Source organism: Botryllus schlosseri, chromosome 15 (genome assembly GCF_051294905.1).
Source record: "Botryllus schlosseri isolate E-star chromosome 15, Bs_hap1, whole genome shotgun sequence".
NCBI lineage: Eukaryota > Metazoa > Chordata > Ascidiacea > Stolidobranchia > Styelidae > Botryllus > Botryllus schlosseri.
Genome location: NC_137250.1, coordinates 20,712,131 through 20,739,956, shown reverse-complemented (window position 1 = coordinate 20,739,956; position 27,826 = coordinate 20,712,131). Strand labels below are relative to the sequence as shown.

The 27,826-nt window shown below is 39.6% G+C and overlaps 2 protein-coding genes across 4 annotated transcripts in view; both read right to left on the bottom strand.

The window, feature by feature from the left end:
• LOC145457398 (uncharacterized) overlaps nucleotides 1–18,598 on the bottom strand; it is a 33,908-nt gene extending 15,310 nt beyond the window's left edge. The window contains exons 1-21 of one of the 3 annotated variants that reach the window (XR_013920870.1): nucleotides 18,322–18,598; nucleotides 17,955–18,032; nucleotides 17,829–17,894; nucleotides 16,840–16,991; nucleotides 16,675–16,780; nucleotides 15,975–16,154; nucleotides 12,737–12,820; nucleotides 11,045–11,176; nucleotides 10,893–10,982; nucleotides 10,122–10,214; nucleotides 9,899–10,047; nucleotides 9,555–9,666; nucleotides 7,262–7,345; nucleotides 7,153–7,203; nucleotides 6,965–7,090; nucleotides 6,834–6,908; nucleotides 5,589–5,723; nucleotides 5,379–5,525; nucleotides 3,612–3,877; nucleotides 1,559–2,300; nucleotides 423–626 (exon numbers count right to left, since the gene is read on the bottom strand). Coding sequence is in view for 2 of the 3 variants with exons in the window: in XM_080335606.1 (XP_080191732.1) it covers nucleotides 423–626; nucleotides 1,559–2,300; nucleotides 3,612–3,877; nucleotides 5,379–5,525; nucleotides 5,589–5,723; nucleotides 6,834–6,908; nucleotides 6,965–7,090; nucleotides 7,153–7,203; nucleotides 7,262–7,345; nucleotides 9,555–9,666; nucleotides 9,899–10,047; nucleotides 10,122–10,214; nucleotides 10,893–10,982; nucleotides 11,045–11,176; nucleotides 12,737–12,820; nucleotides 15,975–16,154; nucleotides 16,675–16,780; nucleotides 16,840–16,991; nucleotides 17,829–17,894; nucleotides 17,955–18,032; nucleotides 18,322–18,447 (3,198 nt within the window). In the remaining variant the exon portion in view is untranslated. The remainder of the gene's footprint in view (nucleotides 1–422; nucleotides 627–1,558; nucleotides 2,301–3,611; nucleotides 3,878–5,378; nucleotides 5,526–5,588; nucleotides 5,724–6,833; nucleotides 6,909–6,964; nucleotides 7,091–7,152; nucleotides 7,204–7,261; nucleotides 7,346–9,554; nucleotides 9,667–9,898; nucleotides 10,048–10,121; nucleotides 10,215–10,892; nucleotides 10,983–11,044; nucleotides 11,177–12,736; nucleotides 12,821–15,974; nucleotides 16,155–16,674; nucleotides 16,781–16,839; nucleotides 16,992–17,828; nucleotides 17,895–17,954; nucleotides 18,033–18,321) is intronic. The other 2 variants (XM_080335606.1, XM_080335608.1) reach the window with 2 other exon arrangements.
• A 3,221-nt stretch (nucleotides 18,599–21,819) lies between these two features.
• On the bottom strand, nucleotides 21,820–26,802 carry LOC145457571 (transmembrane protein 185B-like). Its single transcript, XM_080335794.1, has 7 exons — nucleotides 26,648–26,802; nucleotides 26,415–26,591; nucleotides 26,141–26,351; nucleotides 25,399–25,565; nucleotides 24,568–24,655; nucleotides 22,252–22,375; nucleotides 21,820–22,187 (listed from the first exon to the last, which is right to left on the bottom strand). The coding sequence occupies exons 1-7, from the start codon at nucleotides 26,683–26,685 to the stop codon at nucleotides 21,979–21,981; spliced, it is 1,014 nt and encodes a 337-aa protein (XP_080191920.1). The 5' UTR covers nucleotides 26,686–26,802; the 3' UTR covers nucleotides 21,820–21,978.
• Nucleotides 26,803–27,826: the final 1,024 nt, after the last annotated feature.

The window sequence follows — 27,826 nt, the reverse complement described above, 5'->3', positions numbered from 1 at the left end:
CTGTGGAATTACAAACATAAAAATCGTATGGCTGCGGTGCGGTAATATCCTGAAAAACATCACCGCTTGAGTAGTAGTTCCGCCAGACGCAAGTGGCGAACAGAGTAAAAATATTTTTGGCCAACAGGTTAACGAGTACAATCATGGCGTTGTTAGTCATCTATTTATTGAATGTTGACTCTGGGTATATGTGTGTGATTTGATATATATATGTTCACGTAATTACCTATATATGCACCAAACACTCCAAACGGACGGGCGACTGACTTTGAAGGCCTAACGGCCCCTCGTCATCTCCCAGTCTATACCGCAATTTGTTTCGTATACTTCTTTATTTCTTGATGTGACGAATAGAAGCCTATCCATCTCCCCATGGCCCCACATCGTGCAAAAAAGCCTCCTTTAGTCCTACAGCCACTCACTTGCTGTCTCCATTCCGGCAGATCTTCGACCGTAGACGCCGGCGACGCCTTTGTGTCGACTTCCAGCGCCAGCTGGGAGACGACCTCTATATCTTTCGTTTTACAAGCGTGAACGAGCTCGACCAATTTTTGCTGGAACGAATCGGCGCGGTGTTGCGATTCTTTCACGTCTTGCGTGAGCCTCGCTATCCTGTCATTGTAGATCTGAAACGTAGCGTCGGTATTGTGACCGAGTGGCGACCAAATGGAGTTACAATGCGGTCAAAATGTACTGGCTGAAATTGCAACGTTACATCGAGCAGCTAGGGCTGTTCAAAAACGAATGTTTTTTCAAATTTCACTGGCTGCATGATAAAATTATTATGTTAGCTAAAACGACGCTGCACACCAAATTTGGCTCAATTCCAACCAGTAGAAGCGAAGTTATTGCAATATAAAAATATGGATTTGAATAAAATGGTATTTACGGTGGCTAACTCTTCAATTATTTATTATAAAATCATGGAATTATAAATTTTGCTATTGCAATAACTTCGCTTCTAGGGGTTGGGATTAAGCCGAATCTGTTGTGCATCATCTCTACCGAAACCCTAACAATTTCACGGAGTAGACAGAAAAGATTTGAAATTTTATTTTTGATATGATAAATTCAAAACTTTCTACTGCAACAATCTCGCGGCATCATCAAATTGATGCGTGCAGCAATTACAGTTGCTGGCAAAGTTCATGGGGTGATGTGCGGAGGTGTGTTTATTGATAAATTATCTCTTGACGCAGGGGTGGGCAACTTCTCCAGTCAGTGGGCCTGGCATGGGAAAATGAAGCGCTTGGCGGGCCAGGTTCCTGAATGGACATTGGACACATATGGAAGGAATATGTCGAATACAATGTAAATTTTAAGACCAATAACAGTATTCAATGAATTTATTAACGTAATGCACTTCAATAGCTGTTGAGAATAACGTACAATCACTAGTATTTAGGATGGATGGCGGCGGGCTGCCACCGAGGGACACATTATCATTGTCCAAAGCCCTAGTTAAGAACCTCGATACTGGTCTCGTTCGAGCACAGGGTACAAAATTTAATAGAGTACGGCACTAGCAAAAGAGGAACACCAAGCAAACTCTACTCACGTGCAACAAATAATTGATCTGCGCCTGCACCAAAGTCAACGACGGCGTGTTATCATGCGCCCCCACGAAACCTCCACTTTTGCTCTGAGACACCGACGCAGGGAGAGACGCCGACTTAAATTCAGGCCACTCGTCCGGCGCGCTACCACGCAAAGTAGCCAGCTCCCCGACAAGCCTACTCTGCAGTCTCACTTTTTCAGCCACGATACCGGCGTGCTGCAGTAACGCCGATTTCCGAGACTCTGAATCGCTGTCCGTAGCCAAGTCACGCGCGTCGAAACGCATCGACGACGACGGCACATCAGAGTATTTGCCGCTCGAGTATTTATCAAGAGTCTCGGCCATTTCCGATATAATCATAGCTTCCCGGCTTAGCTGCTGCGCAAATAATTTATCTTTTTGTTCACCGGGCATTGATGTATCACTCTCAGTCTCGTTTGATTTTAAACCATCCGACAGTGTTTTCAAACGTCCCAAAACAGACGCTTCTATTTCTTTCGGGTCACGCACGACCGCTTTCTTATCGTCTCTAGCGACCTCGCAGCGGTCGAACATTTTCGCCACCCCTGCAAGCTCCGATTCCATCCACGGTAGAGATTCAGAGTGGGCGGACACTTTGGCGTGGAGGTCCTGGACGCGTTTTTTGACGGCCTTGTGGATTTTCTTGTCTTCCGCGATCCTCTGTTGGAGTTTGAGCACCAAGGCTTTGTTGGCGTTGAATGTCTCTTGTACGGCCGAAGTGCTGCAAAGACAGAGGCATTAATATTGTTTTGAGAAATACTCCAGGCGAAAACAGGCAAAAAGTAACGGATTTACTTATTCACAAGAAAGTGGTCTCTGTGAAAAGTAGATTTGTTTGCGGGGTAGGGTTGTTCAAAAATAACTTGACACTTGACAAATTTGACTGGCTACTTGGTAAAACTGTTAGGATACCTAAAAAACGCTACACACAAATTTCGGCCAATTCCAACCAGTGGAAGGAAAGTTACTGCGGTAGAAAATTCTGGATTTATGTAATAAAATTAAACACAATTTTTTTCCGAATATTACTGGCTCCCCGTGAAATCGTCGGGTTGTCTGAAAAAACTATGCGCAACAAATTCGGCTCAATTCCAACCTGTAGAAGCGAAGTCATGGTGGTACAAAATTTTGGATTTATGGTATTTACGCTGACAAATTCTTCTTAAATTTTGAACATCAATAGCTTAGCTTAGTAATCTGTGATTAATTAACTTTCATACACGGTACACGAATAACAAGCAAATGTTATAGCGGGATTACACAGATATCCTAAATCTGCGAACAATTTCACAGAGCAAAGAAATTGAGTGTATTTCCATTTAAAACATGTAAAAATCTACAGTAGCACTCCAGAAACTCGCTGCACCATGCAAGTAGAAATGCCTTTGTTATGGAGCAACCAGGGTTATAACCAAGTCCCAAGACTCCGAGTCACAAGTCAATCTCACGTTTATAGTTTTAACTCGAGTCACTTCGAGTCATTTTCAATTCACCACCGAGTCAAGCCCGAGTCCAAGTCATCGAGCAGAGGTTCGAAACCGAGTCATGGTATTATGACTCGAGTCCGAGTCCAAGTCGTTGTGTTGACTGCTCAGTTTCCAGGTAAGTCTTGTTAAACTCACTTTCACAACTCTGTTTGGTGATAGCCTATCAAATGGTTCGCATTATAAGATACTAATTTTCCTCACTTTTAGCAGTTTCTGGTCGGATTTCCAAGTACTAGTACCAATAGACGAAATACCAATAGGGTGGTTATGCTACTACTCGTCGAAATTTCAATGAAATGTCGATTTTTGCCCGTCTGAGTCACGAGTCATATTTTGATTTGGTTCGAGTCATGCGCAACGACTCGAGTCCAAGTCGAGTCACATATTGACTCAAGTCGAGTCGAGTCATTCCCCTATTTTTAGAAAAAGACTAGAGTCAAGTCGAGTCATCAGAAAATCGTGACTCGAGTCGAGTCATTTCTCGAGTCATTACAATCCTGGGAGCGACTCAGGTCAAAGTAGATGCTAAAGAAAAGATGACAAACCCGTGGTCCGGCGAGTTTCTCGCGTCCTGCAGAGACTTAATACTGTCTGAAAGTTTCTGATGTGTCACATCCATTCCTGCTTTCTTGTGTTCGGACCTCTCGTCTTCCGCCCGTCCCGGTCGCGCCACAGAAGAACAGGACGACGTTGAGCCCGCCTCGTCGGAATCGTCCGTCTCTTTCCGCCGGGGCGTTTCCAGCGCGCTCAGACGCCGGTCGATCATCTGGCCCGTGTCCACCATTTCGGCTTCCAGCTCGGACACCTTGTCCTGCGACAAAAACTCGACTTTACAGATCAAACCAAACTACGCAAAGCTAATTCAACATTTTCGGGTCTGAAGCCAAAATTAATTTTGTATTCTCGCGCCACGTCCTAACCCAAGTCAGAGTACGTAAACGGCCGAAATTTGTCCACACGTCGCATTAACCTTGAAAAATGTGAGAAATTTCATGCCCCAGATTGAGTTGGTCAAATAGTCAATTAAACAAATTGAAGCGAAATCCCTGCAATCTAATTCTAATCTAATTTGTGAAATGTTTCTATGCTCAAATTCAATTATAATCTAAGTTTTGGTTTTCCCGAAAATCCTATGGAAGAACTATACGGTGCGAAACGGGCCAAGGTTGTGTACAGACATTCAACCATACTCATTCTTATGACAATTTGAACGAAATCGTGTAGCTATAATTATAATATCATTTGGAAAACTGAAAATTTGCTAAATCAAGCTTCAAAACTACCGTACATCCATGTACGATACAAATCCCGCCAAAATCACCAAATAGAGTGGTTTAAATACTTATCCAAAGTTGAATTCGAATTTTTCTATCATTTACAAATGCCTCAGATTTTTTTGAGGTTCGGACGTAAATTGAAAAACATACAACATCACATGCACAAGTGCCCCTGTAAATCCAGCTTTAAAACTACCGTAACTCCATACCCACTACAAATCTAGATTAAAATCATCAAATCCGTGTTTTTGATATCAAAATTCATATCCATACTATCTTTATCCACAAGTAATTAGTGAGGGCACAGGCAGGACAAATTTCATTACAGATCCAATTTTGAGACACTGTAGATCAAATGTATTTCAAGAGTCCTTAGCTAGCACGCAAGTCACGTCGGCAGAGGGCAGAATCAGTAGGCCTAGCTTGTAAATCGCATAGTCCAAGTGAATCAGCCTTCGACCAACAACAGCATTATATCTGCGAGAAATCAAATTTTCGAACAGCACGTCTATAACAATAGGCATAACCGTGGCCCTAGCAAAATCCTACAACTGGGATCAAAAACATGTACGGAATTGTGTACCATGGCATTTGATTTCACAATTCAAATTGATTTATACTGACAAGGTGACACGTACATACTTACGGAGATTAAACCCGTTGTGGGCCAGCACATTTGTGAAGAAATCAGAACGGTCCAATACACACATTTCTCTCCTATTTCTCAATCTCGTATTTACACCGTTTGCATTCCAAGTACACTCTCAGTCAATACAAGTCACTTTTGTGTTCATCACACCCCGCAAATACCAAGAGACGCCCCACATTACACATCATGTGAGTTAACTTTCTCATATCAAACAAAACCAGACTCCTTACTTTCTAAAGCCCGTAATATACCGTGTACTTTTGATCTTAGATACATTAATAACATAAGCAAACATTCCCAGTACAACCATCATCAGGTATAAAAACATTATACAAACAACGTAACAAGATAACCGTAGACTTAGGCTACACACGGTAAAGCCTCACCTTCAAGGTCCTGTCGTTTTTATCAGTTTTATGCCCGGCCTTAATCCTAGAACGTTGGTCTGCCATCGCCAGCAACGTTTTTAAGTCTTTGATCTTTCCGCTCATGCGGTTAATATCTTGATCTCTGGTTGTCCTGCATTGTACGATCTGATTGGAAGTAATTTACAGTTATCGTGTTGGAAAACGATTCGGTGTTGAGAAGGGAAGCACCTCGTCGCGCAGTCGTTTATTCTCTTCCATTGCACATTTGTGAGCGATTTCCAGCGCCCTAAATTTGTCGGAGTTCGAGTCATCCGCGCAGATCGCCGCGCCGCTTTTTAAGGAGTCCGCTTTTTCGGAATCGATCTGAAACGGCACGTTTTAACTAGAACCCAACAATCACAAATCATATAGGCTACTACTTCCTAACTGTAACTGCTGGAAGGGCCAGTCATACATTGCATAAATCTTTGGGAAAGGATATAATGAGATACGACACACAAAATGTCAGGGGTCAAGTGGAAAAGTACTATGCAAATGGATTCGAACCAGGTTTGTAACCAAGTCACAAGGCTCCGATTCACAAGTCAATTTCACTTTTACAGATTTGACTCGACTCAAGTCGAGTCATTTACAATTCACCGTCGAGTCAAGTCCGAGTCCGAGTCAGCGAAAAGAGGGTCGAGTCCGAGCCGTGGTAGTATCACTCGAGTCCAAGTCCAAGTCATTGTGTTGACTGCCGAGTTTCCGGTTGAAGTCTTGTTAAACCCATTTTTTATAACTCTATTTGGTGATATCAAATAATATATAATGCACTAATTTTCCTCACTTTCAGCAGTTTCTCATCGAATTTTCAAGTAGGCCTACCAGTACTAATAGACGAAATCTCAATAGTGTGGTTACTGTACTATTCCTCGAAATTACAATGAAATGTCGGTCTTGGCTGTCTGAGTCTCGAGTCATATGACTTGGTTCGAATCACGCGCAATGACTCGAGTCCAAGTCGAGACGACACACAGATTGACTCGAGTACAGTCGAGTCATTTCCGTATCTTGAGAAAATGACTCGAGTCGAGTCATGACTCGAGTCATTACAACCCTGATTTGAACGGATGCCAACACATTATGCTGGTATCCCAATAATTTTAGTATGAAATGAGTGGTAAATCACAAAAAGCAGCATATTGAGTAGAGGAAAATTCATTGTCAAAGATTAGAGGTTACCAACCTTGTTTGGGCCAATCTCTAATTTGAAAATGTTTCGAGATCTACCCCTAAAATTTGTAAGCTGATAACGCAAAAAAGGGTAGGCACTTTCGCGGCCTCAAGGTTGACATTTACTGCTGTATATTAGTAAAGCTCTATGACCCAGTAGTGAGCCATGGCGCATAGGTTGAAAACCTATGGTCGAAGAAATATGTTCGGTAAAATGCAATAGTCAAATCTTAACTCAGACTTGCGAAAATAGCAACCCACCTTCTCTTTTTGCTCCGACAAGACGTCGCCCATCACTTTCTTACCCAGCTCGATCTGTTTCGCCATAAACTCCACCTGAAATGACCCGAATTACAAAAACGAACGCGGTACAACGCGAAGAAACAACCCACCTCCGATTTCAAGCTATTGCACGCGGCGACGATGGACGATTTTTCAACCGCTGCGTCTGGACCCGGCAAAACAGCGGCTAGCAAGCCGGATTTTTCGATTTTATCCCACTGATCGCCGTTAACCATCTAAAGAACGCAATAAAATACCAGTAACGAAAATTGACTTGGCACTCAAGTCGTTATCTCACTTTTTGCGTCAGAGGCGGTTTGTACTTTGAGTTTTCGTTAGCAGTAGAAGCCTGTAAAAATATCGACATTCACACACATTCAGAACAAAGATGTTACCAACTATCTTACTTGTTTTGGAGTTCTGGGTGAAACCTGTGCTTTTTTAGAGCCGTCCGGCGAATCTAATCCGTTTTGCCTTACGTTCTCTTGTTTCTAAAAGGCAACATCGATGAGAGTTGAAAATCTCAACTATCGAAAAGTAAGCTATCATTATAAAAATGATTGGAGCTTATACAATCTGTTTATTCTGCACATTCAGGAAACATGCATGGTTGGTATCCCAATAATTTTAGTCTTACATGAGTGTGACATCGAAAAAAAGCATTATACGAAATAGACGAAAATTCGCTGTCAAAGATCAGTGATTTGAATGCTTTCTATAGTCGTGGCTCAATTTCCGATTTGAATATGTTCCGTGGCCATCCGCTAAATTTGGTAAGACGATTCCCGAAAAAAAGGATCCTAAACCCTGGATACCAGACTTTCGATATTAAAGGCATAGTAGGACAATATCCTTCAGAATCACAGCTCGTAAATGATTTTAACACCGATGAATCAATGTCTCCAACTTAATAACTACAACATACCGCACAAATTTTGTCATTCAGTGAGAAGTAGCATTACATAATGTTAGGAGCTTTTACGTGCTGTTTATTGGCTGGTAAAATTATGAATCGGCTCCAGTGCGTGCACCTTGGACACCTGACCTTCAATATCAGAGGTATATAAGAGTTCATAAACAATTTTAATGCTATAATACAAATTTTCATTTAATTTGAAGTACACCCAAAAATTTTCACAGCCAGGGTTCCCAGCGGTTTGCTGGAGGACAGGACACACAAGCGACTCCTATAGCTGAAGTCACTCTGACTTGCAGTACATCATAATCTTAGTGCTATGTGTAAAATTCATGAATTTGCTTTTTAAACACTGTTGCTGACATACAGTTCATTTTGTGCAGCAGCACTTTATAGTAATGTATCATTATGGTGGATGTTTTTTTGTTTGTTTAGGCAACAACGTGGGGTGTGCCTACGGTTTGAATATTACCTCAAGGGTTTGCTAGGTTGGTAAAGTTAGGACGTAGTATATCTCTGTACTTGATGTTTTTACGGCATATACACCGCCTCATGATATGCATTAGGGCTGTTCAAAAAAAACTTTTGTTGTTAGGTTAGTTAAAAAACGCTTCACACCAACTTTGGCTCCATTCCAACCAGTAGAAGCGAGATTCGTACAGTAGAAAGTTTTGAATTTATCATTAAAACACAAAAAAATGAAATTTCCAAATTTTTCTGTCGACCCCATAAAATTGTTAGGCTGTCGGTAGAGATGATGCATACCAAATTTGACTCAATTCCAGCCACTAGAAGCAAAGTTATTGCAGTAGCAAAATTTCTAATTCCCTGATTATATAATAAATAATCAAAGAGCTAGTCACCGTAAATACTATTTTATTCAAATCCAAATTTTTCAACTGCAACAACTTCGCTTCTAGTGGTTGGAATTGAGCCAAATTTGGTGTGTATCATCTCTACTGACAGCCTAACAATTTATTACCGATCAAGTGATCAAGAAGCCGGACACTCCACCATTACCCTATCTTGTCGGTGGTTAAGGTACACTGCCGTAAATATTTCATGGTTGTATAATTGAAATAAAGATTAGTCCCATGTCACGCCAGTGCACGAAATCAACCAATATCACCCATAGACAAAACGAAACAGAGACCATAATATTTACATTGAGGAACAGATTGTTTTCATTGCGTTCATCACAATTGCCTGCAACGTCATTCACATCAACGTGCCAAAATAATCCGCCTAATTCCCAATTCAAACATCAGCCAATATGCTGACAGTATCAACGTTATTACAGGATACATGTATGCAGGTACTCGTACAGGATTCAAAAGTAACATAACCACAGCAGGCACGAAAAATGTCAGTAAGAGAATACCTGGTATAGCAAAACAAAAAAATGCTTTGTTATTGTCCGTAATACTACTCACACAGGTAACAGATCGTTACCAAAGGCGTATTGTGTTACAGCTGTGCTTCCGAGGCATTGTCGATTTGTTGAATGAAAAGAAATACCAAATCCAAGCAAACAATATCGCAAATGATAGGTTACGGGAGCATATCGGCAATAGTCGCTACATAGTTGAGAAGAATAGGACAGGAAACAAGTAGCAACCGTTACAAGAGATTTAGTTCCGAGAGCACACAAAGTATTATCAACTTGCAAACATCGGCTACCTACAAAATCGAAAGTTAAAGACATCAATTACAGTGGTAACGCAAACACTGATAAGAGGCTTGCTTTCATTAAAAGTTAATAGATTCGGTATCAAGTTACTCACCGATTTCGCTATTTCCGCCATTAGCAAAGTGTCTAATTCATCTTTCAGTTCTTTTGTTGTTGAATCCGTTTTCTCGTCTGGATTCATATCCACGGTACGACGCGCGGCAGATCTGAAGCACATATCAAATTTTATACGATTGAGCAGTATATTCGTATCGAAATACACCCGAATACTTTCGGCTGACACTCATCAGGGGTGATCGTCAGCAACAATCTTATCACAAAATATGAAATTTCAAATAACCGAGGCGAAAAAAGCGCTTAAACTCAATGTACTGTTTTTAGATGTTACACAGACTCCTTCTGTAAAATTTACGTATATCACCGGCCTAAATTTATCACCTCAATTCTGCAAAATCGTAGGTACGCGATCTGCCCATTTTCCGTCGCAACCGCTTTTTCGCTCTGCGTTCCATCGATTTTTCGACCATACGCTCGTCGAACACCTCCGGAGCCTTTTCGGGCACGATTTTTTCACTGTTTTCTTTCTCCTGCCCCAGAAAAAATCACAGGATTTCCACCATATGACGGGAAATACACCCCCCATAAAAAATAACACACTCACGTTCACCAGTTTCGACGAATTTTCGATCGTGTTAATCCAACCTTGCCTGATCCGCGATGTCACAGCGGCCAATGTAATTTCTTCGTTTACAGTCTAAACAACAGCAGAAGGTCAAGTATTACACATGGAGGCCACTTGCGCCATGAAGTTTTATGTGTAAATATTCCATATCAATTCCTCCATATCCGACGTGTACACAAAACCATATCCTAATTTACAGCACTTGACCAACTACAATAGGACTGAGAGCTTGTTGCTATTAACATATTAGGGATCCAGAAATGAGCAGCTTGGTTTCAAAGCAACAAACCGACATTACAAACCCCATAGTATACCACCAACCTATCTCATAGTATACAGGTGGTGTACAGCACAATGCCACACTGCTACAGGGGAAAGACGTGGGCCAGTCTTATCAAAACAGGAGTCAGTAGCATAACAAACACAGTCAGCACAAGGCAGATTTGGACAACCAAATAATTTTAGTTGTCTGATTTCACTTCCTCATAAGAACGAAATATGGTTTGATATCGAATTAACTTGATGTTTGTTGTATCCGATTTGGAGTTTAATTCGATTTCCGAGTTTTTGCAAACCCGGTAATCATAATTATTATCTGTGAAAAACTATGTAGCAATAACTCTAATTCTGATCTATATCAAAAAAGCTGTGGAACTCTGACACAAGGTAGTCGTTTCGACGACAAAATCTAATCACACACAACAACTTTTCTTAATCTAGCCTTCCAGCGCACGCGCACAAAGAACTCACGTAGATAGAGAATCCGTAATTTTCGTTCAAATCCACTTTACCGACACGTACGATATCGTCCAGCTTAATTTTCCCGTCTGCCTCGCTGAACTAAATAGTAATTTAAATTGTATGTAAATTCTGACATTGATTCCGCTGTTTTCAAAACACACCTCCTCAGAACTGGGGTCCTTGTAGTATTTGAGCGCGTCTTCCGACATCACAAACCAGTGCTTCGTCCACGTTTCCTTGGCGGCATTTCTACGTTTCATAATCCATCCTCGCCTTTGACTGGTGCCATCCACCTGGACGGAAGAGATCGTAATATTTACGGGCTGTCGCCTGTAACTAAAATTCGGAAAGCCATGTATTTTTAGTGGGTGATGTAGCCGATAAGTAGCCGAAATGCCATGTAAGGCGTACGCAACGACGTAATGAGATAATCCGTCTCAATTTTGGAAACAAATACAGCTCACAAGCATCTAATTCAAGGCTATTACCCGGTGATACGCGACCGGAAATAATGGAACTCTATTAAGCTACGATTATTAGATAAAGACCGCACATTTTCACGGTGAATTGTTATCGACAATATACATACAAGCTTTGTAGCTATTCCACAATCACAAAAATAGGGTTTGCAGACCTACTATGCGGTCTTGAATAGCAAATACAGCTTAATTCAGTCTAACGACATGAATAAACAGATGGCTCAACATGGAAAATGAATTATGTATCCATATCAATTACTTTTACATCTATCAACACAATCCATCAAAACAGTGGCATATAATAACACAATATTATTCAGGTCATACGCCATTTCCTGTATTAAACACGGACATCGGTGACAAACGGTGCTGTCCTTGTGAAAAATTACGGTCGCATATCACACAATCGTTCAGGCATTCCAGTACATGGAAAACCCGGGCGTTGAAATCAATCCACAATAGATGACACGCTGTCTGCCAAGTGGCTTAACATGATCAATCATAGCCACCAGGAAATAAGATTTCCAAGATTTCCTCTCGTGGAAAACACAAAGAGTGGTAAAATCAGGTCACACAAAATCAATATCCTGCAGCTGCAGGTAAGATCTACTAAACAAGCTACGAAAAATGGACCAGATTTTTCGGGTATGCAGGTGAAAATGCGGTGACAAATAGCCCGTGTATACTCTACGACTCTGTGTCAACATTTGCCAATCAAGGGCGTACAAATGAACTGTATTCCATCCAGACAACGCAAGCCGGTATTGACAATAAAAATCCCACAATATCTGCTTTAATTAAAGCGTACACGTGAGGAATGTAACAGTCTATCTAAAACTTGAACTTAAAAGTTTCAAGTGGTAACTTCGCGATGAAAAACACAAATCGCAATTATAATCGGATGAATATAGCTAGCCGAAAAACGTACAACTCAGAATCCAAGTGTTTAGATTCTTAGATTCTAAGACATCTGCGAATAAAAGTCTTGTAATGACTAGGCCTACCTCACCTCAAACAATTAACGAGTAGATATTTGGCAATATCAAATCCTAGTTCCAATTGAAATTGTAGCAATTCATCATCTATCGATATAAATTTGAAAAACTACAGCAGTTAAACATTGTACGTCTCCAATATGGCTGATGAAAACAGCCATAGAAAAACTTTGAGAACCCTCTGATTTGAAACATGACAAGAAATCGTTTCCCAGCATACAAAAATCCAGGCATATAAATTCACACACAATAATACACTTGGCAAGACAAGATAAGCGAAAACAGACCGGCACAACATATCAACATGTACACATAATTCCATAGACACCAAAGCAGCCACCATGATACACATGCAATGCGGAACAGTGCGAGCACTTACGGTGAAATCATTCAAATCATGCGAGTGGCGATCTAGTGATTTAGCTCGGCGCACTGGACGCTGCACGTCGGGAGTTTGGGTGCCCTGAGAATGCAAAACAAAAGTGAAGGAAAGAAAGCACGACCCCCCCGAGATGCACCCGAACACAAAGGAAACGCATGCATGATTTGACAATTTTTACAGCAGCCTGCTGGGAAACAGTATCATAAGGAAATCTTTTTCGAGGTAGGCTACTGAACCTAAATATACAATTTAACAATACATTCATATTGAAATAAACCCGAATATTTTCAGCTGACACTCGTCAGGGGTAATCGTCAGCAACTAGTAGAGAATTGGAAAGAACATTGTATATCAACAATCGTATCACAAATTATGACGTCACCTGCATTAAATTTTGATTTAAAATCCAGGTGGAGAGATCACTCTAAAGATGGTACATTGTGCTTGAGTAATCTCTTCCTCTCAATTATTCGCAATTTCATGCCAGAGAATTTATATGTGGTGATAAGATTGTTGATATACAATGACTTTTCTAAATATCTATTAGTTTATTTCAATATGAATATATTATTCAATAGCATCATTGGAGTTTTTCAAAATTGTGAATTGCCCAACAATTTTCCAATTACTACGCTAGTGTATTTGCTAATATGGATAGTACAACCGTTCTTGCAGGGATGAGTCTCACACAAAGAGGACGTTGTTCTATATTTGAATCATCAACATCTCCAAATATCACCAGAATGTCACTTTGTACGCAAAATAGATAATCTACATGAAGAAAGTTACGTTTTATTTTTGTCTGCAACATGTGGACCAAGTAGATGCGAAGGAACCGCAAGGTTATCAAGTCAGCACCATCATTTTTTTCCACACAATCCAAGATTGCTGCAGAATTGAACCCAAGAACTACCGACAAAAACCCAGACGATCAATCACCACACCTTGCAGGATAAATAATACGAATCACAGATAATATTGGAAATCAATTACTTATCGATAGCATACGGTTCGAAACTGGTAATTCATAGCAAGTCAACAGGAATGGTAATAATGTGGGTGTTCTGTTCCAGTCATTGAAGAAAACTCAAAAAATAGTGTCTCGATTTCAAAATGGTTAATGGAGTCCGATTTCCACAGCCTGTGATGCATTATTTGAGATACAGCAAGTTATCCCTGTGACTGTGAGTAAAGTAGAATGAAGGGTGTTCTGGTGAGGACATGATATAAAATAACATTAAAATATTCAATGGTGATCCATGACGGTAACAATGCTGTCAAGCCACGCCCACAAAACAACAATGACAAACGAAGATCTATGCCAGTACCATAATTGTGCATTTGGAAAAATGTACTTCAACACAACACAACAATATAACATTCCAGCTTCAAAGCATTGCAGTGTGTCGCACTTGTGCGTGTGAAGCACACGAGTCCATCCGCTCGACAATATTAAAACGTATATTGACAATCACTGAAATCAAATACTATTACAGCATCAAAGCTACAACAAATTTGTTCAAGCAAGCAATCAATCATACCTTGGTTCAAAGCAAAGAAGAGAAATTAACCATGCCAACAAACAGCTATGCACCAGAAGTATTTCAGTCAATAGTTACAGAGTAGGAAGAAAACCACTGTTGCGCTTACAAGCGCAGAGTCTCTTCGAGTAAATACGCTGATAATGAAGTGACTTTCAGCAAATAGGAGATAAGGTACTCTTGTTTGACTTTGCCTGCCTTAAAATCTCAAACCTAATCGCTAATGCAAAGAAAGAAACCATAGAAGAGCAGGTAAATAAAACAGTTAACACAGTCACCTCATCTCATTTACCGTCAATCTGAAAAATACACACCTACATGAAAAATTCTAAAGCTCAGATGTGAAATAAACAGCTGTCTTCATGAAAAATGCTGCAAACTGATAATGACTGAAATAATCATGAAAATCGCCGAGTAGGGTCCGTTGAACAATCCTGTCAGACCTGGACTAGTCTTGCTCATTATCCATATGGGATACAGTAAAATGGATTGGCATACATTCAGATCCTGCATAACATTTATATCAAGAAGGTGTTCTAACAATGGCTTGCGCAATGAATACAGGTAACAGATTTACGTCAGTTCTTTACTATACATTATATATAGGTGTTAGTATGGTAATTCTACACAGGACGTAAATCTAATCAAAATCACTATGGCTAAACTTTGATGTTTGCATGATGCTATCCTGCCTGACTGAATGAATGTAATATGCCATAAAATCTTCATATATAGGAAATGTTATTATACCAGAAATAAGCATGGAACGGAGGCATTCTCAATGCAAAGATCTGCCAGAACAGCTTACTGAAACCAAGGCACAGCATATGGTATCTTCAATCCAAAAGTAAACAAAGAAATAAACTACAATACATGATCACTAGGGCAAGTTTTAGCAACTTTTGCAACTTTTTTTTATAGCTTCCGGCAGCTTCCTAAATACTCGTAAGATATGTAAAATGCTGTTTCAAGCTGTTTGAAGGAATCTTATAGTGCAACTTTTTGCAACTTTTGTCCATTTTTTCCATGCAACTTTTTGCAACTTTCTCGATTTTTCATGATTCTGGTGAAATGCACGGCCAAATTCGACTGAAACACCGTAAATCAGCACCGAAGTAAGGCTTTTACGGGTATTTCGGGAGCTGAGCCGGAAAATTGACCTTTTTTTTTAGTCAATCTGGGAAGTTGACCCTTCTTATTTTTAGTCAACCCAGCAAAATGCAACTTCTGCAATTTTTTTCAAAAATAAATGCAACTTTCCGTGGATTTACCTGCAACAAAAACTTGCCCTAATGATCACTGATCAGAAAAACATCTCCAAATATGACATCATATCAATCAAAATTCCTGGCACTATGCATCATTCATTGTATGGCACTGCTGTCGCTACTTGAGATTAATTAAAATTTAGCAACCAGGCTGAACTAAAATAGTCATCTTCTGACAAAACAATATAACAGGCCTTACATCCCAATAAAAACAATGTTATTTATTTTACACTACTTCACGTGGAACAACTTATTCATATATCGACAGTATGTTAACCTACAATAAGCACTTGATGAAGCAGTAGAAACCTAACGAGCGGTTTCCATCCCCGTAATGTTAACATAAAATAGTCACAAATTAGTATGCTAATACAATATATCATAATCCTAGAACTACTAGCCTACATGCCTACGTAATACACTAACTTGTTTTTTGTCAGTAGATTTTCGAGAGATGCTCCGCCCTCGTTTCAAGTCCGAAGATTTCCGTTCGACTTGGGACTCGGTCGGAGTTGGGATAATATTATCCCGAGGGGGCGTTTCGGATTTTGGACTTCTCAGAGCGTCGTAGGTCACGGTACTCGGCGCTTTGTTCAATTCAGAACTCTGAAATTTGAGAAACGAAAGGCTTTGAGCTTAAGACTTAATAAAGCATGTGTCATCTTTCAGAGTTTGCTAATCGAAAGCTGTGCACTATGCATTCACAAAATATTTATTGCCCGGGGCCTACGTTGGTTAACAAATATCCACTAATCATCCAATCTTTTTCACACCACCACCACCTGTTTTCAAGTCATGGGTGACGCGCGTCGACTACGAGAAATTAACAACATACTTTCCGGAAAACAATCAGCCATCAGGTGTTCCGTATGGATTTAGCCAAGCCCCAGGCAAGGCGTCCAATGACATAGCGTGTATCGCTAAGGACATAATGATGAGATAATGAAAGCTAGCGGTTAAAAGCTACGCATTACTCATCACTCTGTCATCGGGCATCGACGGCACGCTTCTGTTTTTATTTGAAAAGCTATCGATAGGCTTGCTAGAATGACGGTTAATAAGAGCCTACTTGAACCAGGAAATTTCAATATCAATGACAATTGTCAATCTGAAAAACGGCACTCACAGTGGTGGATGGAGCCTTTGCACTTGCATACCTACGAGGAAACCTTCGTCTGTTGATTGCCTCTTGTTTAATCGTTTGGGGGAACACGACAAGCTTCTCATACCACCTGTACAAAGAGTATATAAATGATGACAACCCGTTGCTCCTCACAGGTATTTCGCCTACCCTGTGGTGTCATCTCTGCTTTCCGTACGAATAAAATATTTCATCTCCGGATGATAAATACAGAGCGAGTACTTCTGTCCGGTCTCCGTTTCAGCATGCACCACGTCGCTACATTGGTTCATGTTGATGGTGCCTTGAGGTAGGGTGTTGGCCTGTAAAACATCGGTAAGAAACAAAATTAACAACACATTACCAAAATTACAAGCTTCTGCAATGACATCATAGTGAAAAACACATTTTATGACAAATCGGTCAAACGCAAACGCATCAAAATGTAATCCGAGATTGTCAAAAACAGTAACACCACTTTTCACAACATACCAGCCCAGCGAAAACGCAGCTAATTGTCATCTAAGATTGATTTTTCTTGACCGCACAAAATGCTAATAAATTCAACACCACACAGCATATTGAATTGACATACCGTACAATAGCTCATATAAGTAACCAGTTTATATGGGTAGGCCAATAAATCACCGAATAAACGACTAATATGTCAATTATTGCGCTTACCCTAAATTACTATAATATATATAGGCTTCAGATTGATATTTCTTTTTATAACTTGAATAATCATCAACAGTGCCTTTTGTAGTTCATGGTTGACATAAGAAACCACTCTCTCTCTCTCTAATCTGGATATGTATGACAATATAATTAGGAACATAACGTCTTTTTGTTCAAATGGCTATAGTAGACTGAATCTTCGTAAACAATGAGAATCAGTCAACCATCAAATCTATCAATTACACACTATGATGAACTCGCTTCTTCACAAAATCTCTTGCATCTCTATTACTAAGTTGAATACTATATCTACACACACAAGCACACCACCTTCTGAATATAATACACCATATCAGCTAAGTACTAATAAGAATTAGACTTTAGGCTACCCTTCACGACGTTGAAAATACAAATTGAAGATATAAAAATTAGAAGCAGGCAACAAATCTGCAACAATCGTCCAGAAATGATCAGCAACTTACATTATCGTCAAGTGCGTAGCGGAGTGCTCCATGTTCGAACAGAATAAAGTATCGTCTTTGCCATTTCTACACACAAAAAAGAGGTAACTTTTACAAGCTCAAAGCCAAATTACCGCATGATCTTACCCGTGTTCGGTGGGTGGGATTACTAAAATCAGTTCCGATTGGGGCGAAAAGGAGCCATCCCACATAAATTGGAGTTGCCTGCGAAATGCAATGTAACACCGTGAGGTTAGTGATAATCTATTATTATATCGGGCGAATATCTACAAAGACATCCGTGGTCTTCAATATGGATGGCCTTGCTCTTATAATTTGTTACGGCTGATACGCTTTCAATAGGTTACAAACCGGTTAGTCTCAAATGCTGTTATTAGTTATGGGGCGGTAAATCTACTTGCTTTTGATTCACAGATATTATTAAAGGAGCTTCAGTTCTTTGAACCTATCAAACCATGTCGGATCAAATCATATAGAATATCAGACCACATACCTTATTCAAATCCTTGTCCAAAAGTAGATGGGTCTCCCGGGGCTTGAAACAGTTTTGGCATTTGTTCTTGTTGAATATATTTGGAGCAAAGTTTCGACATTGATTTTCTTTCGTATATCCAGACATAACAACATCGACCAACACCAGCTAGTGGTGGCGTTTCAATACTCAACAAAACATACCCATGAAAGCACGAAGCTGCAAACATATGAAGAAAGGACCTTGTGATAATCAATCAAAGAGAAATGAATTCTACCTTCCTACAGTATTCTTTGATAACCTGGCCACAGGTTCGCTTATAATATCCTAACTAAATCACCATTACAGAGCATTTCATGTAAACACAATTATCCCGCATCACAGTTAAATTCTGCGAGTCTATATAAGATGAAATGCAACAAATATTGTCATCCGCGTAAATTTAGCAATGTCCATCTTTCACTGCCTGTCAGAAACTTGATCCAAGTCTACTACTCTACCAGTAGCATGATATCAACCATGTTAAACAGAGAACGGCAAACGTACAACATCCAGTGAAACGAAGAATTTATCCTTATGTCACGATCTCACGAACATCTCATTTCCAGAACCACTAACGACATAATCTACTTTAACAATGAAACAGATGCCTCAATATCTGGAAAAGGAAAAAAAGTTTCTTTCGTCCGAACTTTAGCAACTACTGAATTTTCAAAATGCGTAGTCAGACCTAGAACGAATCACTTTCAAATCTTGTAACTAGAACTACAACTAATGACCTTTAAAAATCCGCAACTACCTAAAACACGACGATAACTAGATTCAATGTTGAAGTAATTCGTTAATTTTCAATCTATACGAATCAGATCAGTTTTCCATACGAACATTAGTCTGAAACGGTAAGGGTCCCGACCGCAAAAACCACCCCCCCCCCGCCCTCGGCTACGCTACTGTTATTAATGAGGACTAAGATATAGCAATGGGTGCAAGAACAACACGCAACAGAACCTCAGTACCGTACCACCATTCACGCCAACAAATGTTTTTTAGTTGTTTGGCAACTAATTTTTTTTTTTTCAGAATGCACAATTAGAACTAGAACTACTCCAAAACAGAAGTTAAGTTGACCGTCAAACCAGATTGATAGTTTGTACAAGACTGTTTCACCCCCTTGGCTACAACATTATATTTTGAAGAAAAATACATACAAGTGTTAGCATCCAATAACAGCTATTTCAGTACTGGTGGCCTACTTCAATGATAAAACAAAATCAACATAATTATTCAAGTTGAAAATGAACTAATTTTTGGTATTTCAGAAAAATTCAAGATTGTCATAAATAAATTGTTGTACTCTAGCGACACATCAATTGGTGTACGCCTGTACAGTAGGTAAAAATCTCAATTTCAGATTACACGTCTTGTATTACTGGTCGGAATTGACTCAAATTTTGCGTGTAGCCCTTTTTTAGGCAACCTAACCATTTTATCACCAAGCAAGCGAAATTTGGAAAAAATAGGTATTTGTTCAACAACCCTACTGTACAGTAGCTAAGAATACCAAATGCATGCCTCTGTTCTCATTATGGTATCTTACATTTCAACAGAGCCATGATTTGGACACCAGGATTTAGATGTCAACAACACAAATATCGTCCAGTTCGCAATATGATATAGATCTCCGCTATAGCTAAATAGATTTATAAGTTCTTGTGGGATAACCATACCGCAAATGACTCATCTGTTGAGGCAGTAAGACCATAGTAAATAATAAAAACATGTTATTCCAGAGTTGATGCTCCAGGCTCCCTATTGAATTCACAAGAGTAAATTGTAGGAGTACACTCAGTACAGCAAAGTGGAAGCATTTTGACTTTGAGCCATATGAACTCGTGCTGTCGATTAAAAGTTGAACATGCATACCGTTATGCATGATTCAATAGCAAGCTGGGTACTGTGTATCTAATTTTTATTCCAGATGTTATGCACAGGTTTACTAAAAAAGGTTATCAAAAATTCTTTCAATTCATTAAATTAAAAATATTATAATTCAATTCAATTTATTGTTAACAATTTCACCATATCAATACACCAAAAGACTGCGGTACAATTAAAGATTGGAAGGTGTCATAATGGCTTGGAGTAGTCTTCGAAATCAGACACCCACCTGGCCTAGCTAGGCGATGTAAAAAAGGAGGCATGCACACTGAATGAAAGTAAAAGAAGACAATATATAGGGACAGGCGACAAAAAGACGTCGCATGTGTCGGAAGGTGAGATCGATATGTCAGGGGTCGCGGTCCATGACTCCGGTGACTGTATAGTATATTGATAAATTATTTCAATATCAACTTTTCATTCATTTTCCGGACCTACGAATAACCTACGTGGTTGTTGATTCAGTATTCCCAGTGCAGTTCCTGCTATACCGAACCGCGCTGTTGTAAAACAGCAGAATGGCAGATGTCGACAATTTTGATTTCCGAGTATAGCTAGCCTATAGATACCGACAGTATTGGTAATAAGCTGGATCTCGTAAACTGTTGAAATCCTAAAATTTCCGCTGTTCCTCGGATTTCTGGTGTAAATCCTGCGCTGCCCGCCCACTATCTCGAATTGAATCAATTTCAACACAGCTGCCGCACAGGACCTCACGTACTCCGTCGGCTGGCTGGTTTTCTCTGATCGGCCGCTTTAAAATTTCCAAATGGAAATAATCAATAATAACATAGCACACCTGACAAGTGAGTTTTAGTAGTATTGGTTCTTCGTTGAAGACACAATTTAACGCTTTCAAAATTTGTTTTGTCTGGTTCGCTGCTACTGAATCATACCTCTGGATCGTGATCGACGTGACAGATCCCGGTTCGAATTTCGGCAATAACAGGTTTCGCAGTTTTATCTGGGGTCTGGGCTCCTCCTACCCACTCGCGCTTGTTATGGCATACTTTTAACAGATCCCAGAGAGGGGCCCGGTGAATGACAAATAGAAAAGCGAGTGAAGATTTATAGAATACACTCGAAACGGTCGAGTAATGGCGTTGAACCTGGTGGATATTAGATCAAGAAACCGTTTTGATACTGATACTTCGTCATTTGGATATCCTATTTGTTCATTACTTCACATCGTACACCTTGTCTTGAGCGGATAAATATAATATAGCCGCCCATTACTACTTTATATTATCAAATCTTGAAAAGGCTTCCCGGTACACCAGACTTGAAGACGGCTTGAAATAAAATTACTGCGAAAAGCAAAGAATATAGTGCAAAAAGGCATCGCCCGAATCCCGTATTCTGGCCCTCCCATACTCACGGCCTTCGTACAAGTACACAAGCTATTCAAGTACTACCGACAACGTCTGCTGATTGGAGTCAGTCATGTATATAAATTGCTATCACTTCATAGGTAAGTCTACGAAATGAACCCTTCACAACTCCACATATTCCTGATATCGCTAGTTGCTCATTACAACCTTACAAATCATTTTCAAAAGGTCAGCTCGCATTTACAGCATAAAGAGTCTGAAATTTTATTGTACAAATAAGAATAAGATTCACAGTTGCGTAAGACAGGCTTGCAGACGAAATGATAAAAAAACGCATGATAGAAGCGGATTCAGAGAGTGAGAAAAAATGGAAAGACACACAAGACTAGGTCTGCGAAATGAAGATGCATTAATCGGGCGTGGCGATATGCGTAACAGCGACCACAGGTTCACATTTACTCGGACTTTTACAAACTACTTGAGTAACGACGGGCATCATCATGATCTCAGACCCATCGCCTCCTTCCCTCTCTTTGCATTCAACATTACCGTAAAGGCGCATGAAGGGGCATATCCGCAGAAAAATGGTACAGAAATCTTCGCGAAGTCCAAACCACCCTGGAGAATGGAAGGAACGGAAAAATTAAATGCACTGAAAAATAGCAACTATGCTTTTACGTACACGTGTTACCGCCTTTTCTACCAAACGTGCTCCATATCAAGCCCAATAGGGAAATATGAAGAGGTATGAATATGTTGACCCAAGATATATCGTTCTGCTGATCCAGCCTGCTGGCGAGCAATATCTGTGAACGAAGTCAAATGTTTCAAACATGTCGTGGTATTGCTAGATGCCTGTAAACTAGTGACGGACACAACCGTCTACTCGAACCCGAGTGGGGTATCCGTTGCAATTATTCGAGTCAAGACAAAATTCATTGATGACGTGTGACTCAGTGACTGGTACCGTATTATCTTCTTGGTGGTTTCAAAAAGGTAAATATTTGAACTTTCTCATTATTACAGTTATCATGTAATAATTCGGGCAATCATTTATTTTTTTTGTGCATAACATAATTGTGGCACATTTCTGGTTGAAACTGTCTGCCATTACAAAGTAGCTTGGCAAGAATAGTGGAAAAACGCTTAACAGCAGCAATTGTTTGCTGACAGCATTGAATTTCAGTGTATACTGTCTGAGTGATAACAACACACCCGTTGTTTCATACCGACAGACAATGATTCCAAGATCAACCTTTTTAGGCCGCAACAACATCTGGATTTTGTTAACATCTCGTGATCCAACCATACGTCGCAGTGTTGGGATGACTCGAGTCATGACTTGACTCGAGTCACTTTTTTCGTATGACTTGACTTGACTCGAGTCACTTGGCTAAAATGACTTGACTTGACTCGGCGCATCAGAAATGTGAATTGACTCGTGACTCGGAGCAAACTTCACGAGTCAATTTCAAGTCATCAAGTAATCGGTGTCGATAAAAATCACTGTGTCTTGTATATGGTCGGATTGTTCGCCAAAAGCTGGTGTAACCCATGAGAGCGACCAACCAATCAATAATCGTGCGTTTTACTGAGTCTCCATCGTTGTCTCACAAATAAATTGACCGTAAACGATGTGATCGAAGCTTACAGCTTACGTTGTCCTAAATTAGTTGTAAAGTAATGTAATAGAAAAATGTCTATTTCTGTTCTCTGTTCTTACCTTGACCAAACCTCTTGTTTTAATGAAATTTGATTCGAATATAGTTGCTATATTCCTCAACCATTGGCGAAGGCTCGAATTGTATCATATCAATTTGTAAATGGGCGGTGTATTGCATCTTATCAATTCGTTTCTCTATCTTGGCTGGTAACTATAAACTGACGCTATGCAATTACTTACGTAGTTGAGCAGTTCTACGTATATGTGATCGATGCCTTCATGCGTTTATATTCAACTCTATATTCGTTCATCGGTTCAGAAACAATGACAACTCAATCTGTATTTCAGGCAGCTAGCAAAAGACAATGACGTAATCATGCCCCATACTTTGAAAAGGAAACTTGACTTGAGTTGTGACTTGACTCGTGACTTGACTTGACTCGACTCGACTCGAGTCATCTCCAGAAATCGAGTGACTTGACTTGACTCGAGTCACCTTCGAAAATCGATCGACTTGACTTGACTCGAGTCAAAATGTGCGATGACTCGAAATGACTCGTGACTCGAAGGTAGTGACTTGATCCCAACACTGATACGTCGAGAACCAATGTTCATCACGCAATCAAGCTTCAGATTTGTGATATTGGCGTGAGCTTATTAAAATGGCTGACCGAGACTAAAAATTTCACTCGTTTTTAGATGTGATGATCATCACGCCATGTCGACTTATTTGTTTCATTCGATGGTTATGATTCACAGTGAACAGACAATGGGCCATCTTCAACTGTAAGACTATTAAACAGTCTACAAGGTGTAAAAATTTCACTGGCAGTGCAACCTCTACGATACCAAAAAACATACAGTTTGCCAAAAAATTTTGCAATTTTGACAAAATTGTTACTTTTTCGCAATATCGAAAAATAATCGCCCTAGATATGATAGGTGGTAATCAACAACAAAATACTTCTACTTTCTCCTGGTACTCCAGTACATTTTGCATACTTGCACTATCTCAAATGGTAATGATTGCAGACTGCTACAACTTCCAGTATACAGTTCTCGTATTTTTATACAAAAACTAGGCCTATAGAATGCATACTTTTTTACTTACTTGGAAATCACAAATTGTACTTTGACAAGGACTACTTCTACATCAGTACCAACGATGACTAATTTGCTCACTTCTGGTGGCACTCGAATACCAGACTCAGGATGGAATTATTCAGGTACTCGATTCTGTCGAGCCCTACAATAGCCTGTTAGTGTTCTATTCTTAAGGCGCAAATGGGAGGAGGAGGGCGAAGCAAAATGTCACGAAAATGACAAATGACTTACTTCAAAAGTTAACAGTGGTACATCAATTGCGATCCACATTATGGTATCCAAGACAAGACTCTGTTTGTCGACCCCATGAAAATTTGATCTGTGGAAACCAAATGCAGCGGATTTAATATTGGCAGGAGCAGGGCACGATACCTCCACGAACGTGGCAATCTTATAAACCGCAGCACAAAATAGTCGGACTACATAGGTTACGGATGTCATGGTCAAGGTCCAGAAGAGCTCTAAAGGAGCATCTCAAAAAACCTTATCGTTATTGTGAGCCAAGGCCACATATAACAAAAAAATGAAGATGCGGGTTGAAACAGATCGTCAAGTTAGCATTCCATTCTGATTGTAATACTTGAGCAAGTCAGCGTGTCAGAGGTAGCCTATTCAATATGAAGGAGTGATCTACTCATTTCATATCATAAATTAAATCCGCATGTTACATATGGCGATCAAAGGCTGATGTGGCTCGTCATGAAAACGAGTACGCTCCCTAAATGTAAAATAAGAGGAAGCTCAAGTAACAGATGTAAATCAAACCTTCAATTTGAGGTTACTAGAAAAGTCAAAATTAATGATTGGCAAAAGCATCCAGGAATACATGTTGCGTAGGTATTCCTCTTATTATCCAGGAAATCCCAAGGAATAAAATGAAATGATTAAAAACTCAACAAAGTGTGAAATCTTGTTACAAATCAATTAAAATACGGTATACATTTAATCAATTAGTCCTACAGCACACAGATTCAAATATTTAATTGCTCAAATGAGCTATGTTATTTCATATAAATATTGATAACGAATAAACTTTTTCAATACAACGGATCCTTTACTCACCTCAAAAATGCAAGAGTCCACAGATGATGTAAAACTACAATAGTGGGCAGACACATGATAATCCACAAAGGTATAAAAATGACCGACCAGTTCCAATGTATGACGTTGTGAAGTTTCAATGATACAAAGACGAAAAGAAGAGTGTTCAGTGAGATGAGGCTTTCGAGCTGGCAATCAAATGGATTTATTTAGCATGCTTTCAATAATACGCTATCATGAGCAAAAACTAAATACGGTAGAAATAATAAGAATTAACCCTGTCAATATAGAAAAATATTGATTTTCTATTTTACAATTCCGGTGACGTACCAGTAGGCTATACAAAATTTTTATGTTACAGTACCAAATCGAAATTGTTTATTAGGCCCACTACCCGACATGCATGTCATTGAGATAGAAGACTTATATTGTAGTGAAAAATAGCATCCTTATCTAAAGCAAGGGAGTGCCACCTGAGAAAATAGTTGGTCTAGTATGGAAAATTCTCATTCCATGCCTTCATAGATACCCTGCTCCCAACAATTGTAATTTATTGAGAATTTCAGAAATGTTAAGTAGTAATTGAGTACCGTAAGTCTAGGTCGCAAGTGAGAGTCAACTGCATCAATACATGTGGGCCTACTGAAAATAAATTTCATTGCTCTGACAAGGTAGTCTAATGCAGAACGGCAAATATATTATTATCAAAATCAATCAGTACGGTAAGGATATTAATCATAAATTCAATGATATATAGGCCTACCTCAGTCGACCTGGCATTTTTGTATCCCCAAATGCATGCACCGATGGAGAGCGTCGAAACAAGATACATTGGCGTGAACACCAAGATCCACGATATCGGACTGTTGCTTTCAATTTTGTTACACAGAAGCAGTTCAAAAAGTAGAAGGAGCACTTGAATTCCGACTGTGATCAGCATTGCTTTAAAATCTGTGAATCCATCTGCTTCATTTCTATCAGCGAAAAACCCAAACATTAGAAGACTATATTGATAGTTTGGACAGTTTCTCACTTACCGCCGAAAAGGTTTATGACACCATACTATTGTTCCAACTAACGCACCAGCAATAACGAGGACTTTCAAAGTCCAAATTGGTAGCAAAACAAGCCATAACGACCAATTAATCACACTGTCCAAATACAACGATACGAATAGCTCCGCAGGCAGAAGACATGTGAAGACCAGAAATTTACTGAAAAGTAAAAAATATTACAATGCCAGCAGTCACAAAACATTGGAAGCTTTTACCAATGATTGAAATCTCGGAAGATCCTCTTTGTGTCCATAGTTACCGCCTCCAAAATTTGACACAGTTACGATTTACCGGAACCTTTAATTGCCAGACGAGTTTAAAAAATATTAAATCAAAATCCAGAAGCCTATAACATAGAACTAAAATAGGAGCATATTAGAATTGCATAAAATGCAGCTCACATTCATAAGTAAAAGTTAGTTTGTTCAATGCATGTAATTGAGGAGACAAAATCGCACTTTACATGGAAGCGGATCATTTTTAATTCAGGAATGATCACACAACAACACACTTACAATTGAAATATACATTACAACGAAATCATTTAAACCAGTGATTTTCATTCTGAGTCAGCACCACCGTTTTTCCACTCTACGCTATCCTAGAGTGCTGAGCCCCCAGTGTGAAAGCAGTCAGCAGCTCCAGCTACCCGGTAGGCCGGTACCAGTTTTACAACTAGAACTAGGTCGATCAATGGAATGGACGCACTCCCGTTCTAAGCTGGTTGATAGATGAGATTCATAACTTGTTATCATCTCGGCTGCTTACAAATGTACACTACTTACAGCTGATTTATGACAATTGCAAGGCGATGAGAAGGTCGGGAGAACTCGGATACCAATTACACAATTACACGTTCCATCTTATCGATATCTGTAAAATATAACTTTATACAATACATAGAGAAGTCTGCCAACGGCCGGAAGATATGTCAAGTATTAGACGTATGCCATATATAAAATACTCGAGACAAACTCCACTCAGAAATGCCAAAATCATGAAATAGAAATTTGACTGCTATTATCAGCAACACTATTCTCAAATCTCAATCTCATTCTCAACTCCGTTAGCGAGTCACTAGTAGGTGGCGCTAATCGTACGCTCCTCTCCTCTCTAAATTGCTATGATTTAATGATTTGAACTCAAAAAAGTGACCGAACGGGTGGACGATCCATCGTTGACAACTGGAGAAGTGGAAGGCTTCAATGCAAACAAATAGGAATCTACAAAACTTGATAATACATGCTGATGAATTCATTAAAACGAGTCAGTATTTAATAGAAGCGCCCTATCCAAGGGTCAATCGGATATCATAACAAACCTGAAACTGCGACAGGAGACGATTGCTGACGGGCTTTGCACGTTGAGTTGAGTGCGGCAATGCAACAAGCATA

What these genes read in the sequence shown, in the direction of transcription:
- LOC145457571 (XM_080335794.1), bottom strand. Translation starts at nt 26,685, where the DNA reads ATGGACACAAAGAGGATCTTCCGAGATTTCAATCATTG. An exon ending in TGTCATAAACCTTTTCGGCG is followed by an intron (nt 26,352 to 26,414) that starts GTAAGTGAGAAA and finishes TTTCGCTGATAG; the next exon opens with AAATGAAGCAGATGGATTCA. An exon ending in TAGAAAAGGCGGTAACACGT is followed by an intron (nt 22,188 to 22,251) that starts GTACGTAAAAGC and finishes TCCATTCTCCAG; the next exon opens with GGTGGTTTGGACTTCGCGAA.